Genomic DNA, 4,320 nt, shown 5'->3' with positions numbered 1-4,320 from the left:
ACAGAAGAAAGGCAAACAGGCATGCTAAGGAAATATACTCAGCTGTATTTCGAGACACAGAGCCAGAAGTACATTCACAAAACGTAAACAAACGCCAAAGGAGACGGTGAAACATTACAACACACAAAAAGTGGGCAGAATAACACAGATAACAGGTAGATTACGCCACACATAAAATAAGAAACAACAACAGGTCTCATAAAACACGTTAAAAGAGTTGCTACACCCAAACCGAACATGAATAGGCTTTTAATATTAATAAAAATAACTCGAATCAGACCACACTGAAAAAAATGATTAGTTGAATTTACTACATTTCTTATGGTAAGTGGTTCCACACAATTGATTTAGCTACATTAAAACAAATGCATTAAGTTGAACTAAAATGTAATAAGTTCAACTTAATGCATTTGTTTAAATGTAGCTAAATCAGTTGTGTGGAACCACTTACCATAAGAAATGTAGTAAATTCAACTAATCATTTTTTTCAGTGCATCCTTTCAGAAACAGCAGTAATGCCACGGCGGGCCAGCATAAAAAAAACACACAGCGCTACCTGAGCTCTAAACCAGGCGGAGTCTTCTGGGCTTTGCGTTGAAAACGTTGATTATGTCATCATAATCCGAACTGTCAATAAGTTCTCTTTCAAAGGACAGAAGTGCCAAGTTGTTCAGGCGTCCAGTCAGCATGGATGACCTCAGGCGCGTTTGGATCCTGTTTGTTGCGGAGAAAAGTCTCTCGACGCTGCACGATGTTAAAGGCAGTGTTATGATGGCCCTCAACAAGCCATTGATGTTGGGGAAAATGTCGGCAGGGCAGCTATCCAGTATTTCCATTAATGTGGGGAAGTTCTCCTTATCCATTTTCCGTCTGATGTGCTGGATGAATACAGCATGTTCAGCATCAGGAATGTCAATGCCATACAAAGCACACGGATCATTTAAAATGTTTTTCACTCCAAAAGTGGCAGATCCAGGTGCGAAAGAGGCAGAGGCTTTCATTACACCGTAGGTGTCGTCTTTAAACCTGCAGTTTAACTCAGTTATCTGTCGGTCAATGATGCAGTTCCACAGGGCCTTTAAATCCTCATTGCTTCTGACAGCCGAGGTCTTTCCCAGCGTTGTGGTTACAACAGAGTCATGAAACTTTGAAGGCAGCTTGCGTTCACGAGAAGCAACCACGTCCCAGTTAGCTATCTCGTGCTTTTCCATCAGCTCTTCTGTCCGTCTGAGCACTTCAACAAAGTCACCCTTCAAATCCTCTCGGAAAGTTGCGTATGTAGCTTTAAGTGTTTCAATGAGTGAAATACAGTCCGTCACACATAGCGTTGAACTCTGCAGCCCCTTGGTGGCAAAATCGCTGTTTTCAAACAGTTTGCAAAACGTTAAAAGCATGAAAACAAACTTTTTCGTTTGCACCTGTTGCAGCAGCTGGTCTGCTTCGATTTTACTTTGTCCACTAGTTTCGGAAAATCCAGCCAGACTCTCCAGCAGTACATCAAGCAACTGCAAAATCTTATGCACTGACCCTGATTTTGAGCTCCATCTGGTATCACACGAACGCTCCAGCTCCATAACCTGGCGGTTGGGATGCATCTCCTTTTGTACCTCCATCAAACAAGAGTGCCGATGGGCTCCGGTAAAGAAGCTGTGTATTTGATTCACGGTGTCAAAAAAAGTACTCACATGTCCGGACGCTTTAGCGGCGGTGCAAAGCACTAAGTTTAGCCGATGAGAATTGCAATGCACATAGATGGCTTTAGGAAATGTTCCTTTCAAAATAAACTGTACCCCTCCCTTGTGCCCCGACATGACCGATGCTCCATCGAAACAGAAACCGACGCAGAGAGCAGGATCCAGTTCCAGTGGTTGAAGGACCTCCAGGATTTTCTGTGATATCCCTTGCGCTGACAGATCTGCGGCCTCAACAAAGCCAACCGCCCGCTCTTTGATGATTCCTCCATGTATGAATCGCACACACACTGCAACCAGCTCACGTTTAGCTAAATCCTTATATTCATCCGCAAGTATGGCAAAATATTGCCCATGCAGTTCCGTCTTTATTTTACGGAGTAGGATCGATGCTGCAGCTTCAAGCAGCTCATCCTGGATGTGGTGGCTCATGAATGTGGCATTTCGGGGCAGCTCGTTCAGTCTATTTTCAATTTCTGGAGCATATTTTGACATGAACTTGAAGAGCTCTAAGAAATTACCTTTATTAAGTGCATCCTCGGTTTCTCTGTGGCCTCTGAGTGGTATTTCCAGCTTGGCACATAACATGGCAATGTCCAACACAACTTTAATATGCTCCCTGTTTCGCTCCACAAATGACGGGGTGTCACCGTGCAGCTGGTTCAAAACTGTCCCGCGGCTTTGCGGTGCATGACTGACCATGTACGATTTTTGCTTCGTTAACGCCATAGCATGGGGCTTGCTTGCTTCATGTTTGTCGCAGGCTTCTCTGAGACGCTTCCAGTTCTTGTAGCCATCTTTAATAAAAGCAAACTCTGTGTGCGTCTCCGGAAAATGTTTACACGCCTTGCAAAACACTGCGTCCCGTTCTCTGCTGTATTCAATCCATTTGAATTTCTCATACCAGTTGCTGTTGAATGAGCGTGGTTTTCCACTTATGACCGTAGCCGGAAATGTTGACAGCTTTGGCTGAGTGGCAGGTTCCTCCAATGCCGATAGATCCGATGGCGTAGCGGTTGTCTCTTTGGATGCTGGTGGCGGTCTGTGGCGATGGAATGCAGTGTCAGCCTTCATGCTAACATTAACGCTAGCATGACTTGATGAAAATAAGCCGTGTCTCACGGTCTCACGACCATCCTCCTCCTCCTCAGGTATGACATGATGGTCCAGAAGTATATCGTCATCTAGACGTGGTTTTTTAAAAAAGTGTGTCAACGATAGCTGTTTTTTAGCCATAGCTCTGTTAGTTTGCCGCTGCTACCTAAAAACGGTTACGGAAAACTTTCGGTTCTAAACGCGCCCGCGCCCGCGGTGTTGCGTGAGAGCGTCACTGGACTGACACGTGATAATGCCGAAATAATATTTTTATTTTGTAGCTATTTTTCGTAGCTACTGTACATAAATGTCATTGTCATTAGGAAACTATTAAAATGAAATTATTTATTAATTCGTTATTAGTAAAATAAAAAATAAAAAAAGTTTTTATTAATCTGATTGGGTGGGCCACCGGTCAATCTGGGTGGGCACGTGCCCACCCAGGCCCACCCATAAATCCGCGCCTGCTGTCAGTGTTTTGTAAGGAACAGGCAAATAGGCCTATGTAAAATATAGCAGGAGACATTTTAATTGTTTACTAATAAAACAGTTATTTTTTATGTCAGTGTCGGCTAGACAGATGAAGTTGACGACTCGCGATCTTCGCAGCGCCAGTGAGAAATGCACATTTCATACGAATTACATAAGCAGCGCAGTCTGTTTTCTTTCGTTTTGAATTGTTCTGCTTAAAAGTAGACATTTCAAGCTATCTATATGTCTCAGGTCTGTGAGGCAATAGGCTACCTTATAGGCCTACGCTGAGTTTCATTTATGAGACGAGCTCCAGGTTCGCCAGCGCCTCCGTATCCTGATTATTTATTTTCTAATAGCCTATATTTAGGCTACTTCTTATTAAATCCTGACAATTTGTTGATGAAACATCGATTAAAATTAAGATACAATTAATACAAAACGAAATTAAATTTAAAGACAGGCTTTGTGCTTTCAGTTTGAGGTCTCTGTGAAAGTTTTAAAACATTATTTTAGTGCCGCTTTAGAGCGCTCACGTCCGTAACGGAGAACTGTCTGTAACATTTTTTTTTTTTTTTTTTGTGAAATAAATTTCTAAAAAAATGCGACTTAGTCCAGTGCGACTTAGGCTATAGATGTTTTTTTCTTCCCCGTGGCGCATTTTGTGACTGATATGCGACTCCGGAGCAATGAAAATAAAAGGGACTCCGGAATTAAAGCAGAATCAATAAAAGTAAAAAATGTGATGTGCAGTCAGGTTTGAGTGTGTGCGCGTTTTTTGAGGAGTTTTATAGTCTTGATATTGTTTCTTATTCAAAAGTGGTGACGCGACGCGACTGATTTATTATGAGTGTTGGAAACAGTTCTGCTGCCTAATATATTTGATGAATAAAAGGTTAAAAAGAACTGCATTTATTAAAAAATATATATAATTTCTAATAATATAAATCTTCTTTACTATCACTTTTTTTAAAATCAATTTAACACATCCTTGCTGAATAAAAGTATTGATTTATTTAAAAAAATAAATAAAAAAATACTGACCTCAAATTACTGACCAGTA

General features: G+C 41.5%; 1 protein-coding gene across 1 annotated transcript; it reads right to left on the bottom strand.

Annotated features, from left to right (window-relative positions):
- Positions 1-563: 563 nt before the first annotated feature.
- LOC309491514 (zinc finger MYM-type protein 1-like) lies at positions 564-2,765 on the bottom strand (the record flags this gene model as incomplete). The annotated part of the gene is made up of 1 exon (XM_082190562.1): positions 564-2,765. One exon carries the CDS (start codon positions 2,763-2,765, stop codon positions 564-566), a length of 2,202 nt encoding a protein of 733 aa, XP_082046688.1.
- Between the last annotated feature and the right edge of the window lie 1,555 nt (positions 2,766-4,320).

The sequence above is a fragment of the Leuciscus leuciscus genome (assembly GCF_965113295.1).
Source record: "Leuciscus leuciscus genome assembly, contig: HAP1_SCAFFOLD_300, whole genome shotgun sequence".
Taxonomy (NCBI): Eukaryota; Metazoa; Chordata; class Actinopteri; order Cypriniformes; family Leuciscidae; genus Leuciscus; species Leuciscus leuciscus.
This window is presented reverse-complemented; position numbering and strand designations above follow the sequence as displayed.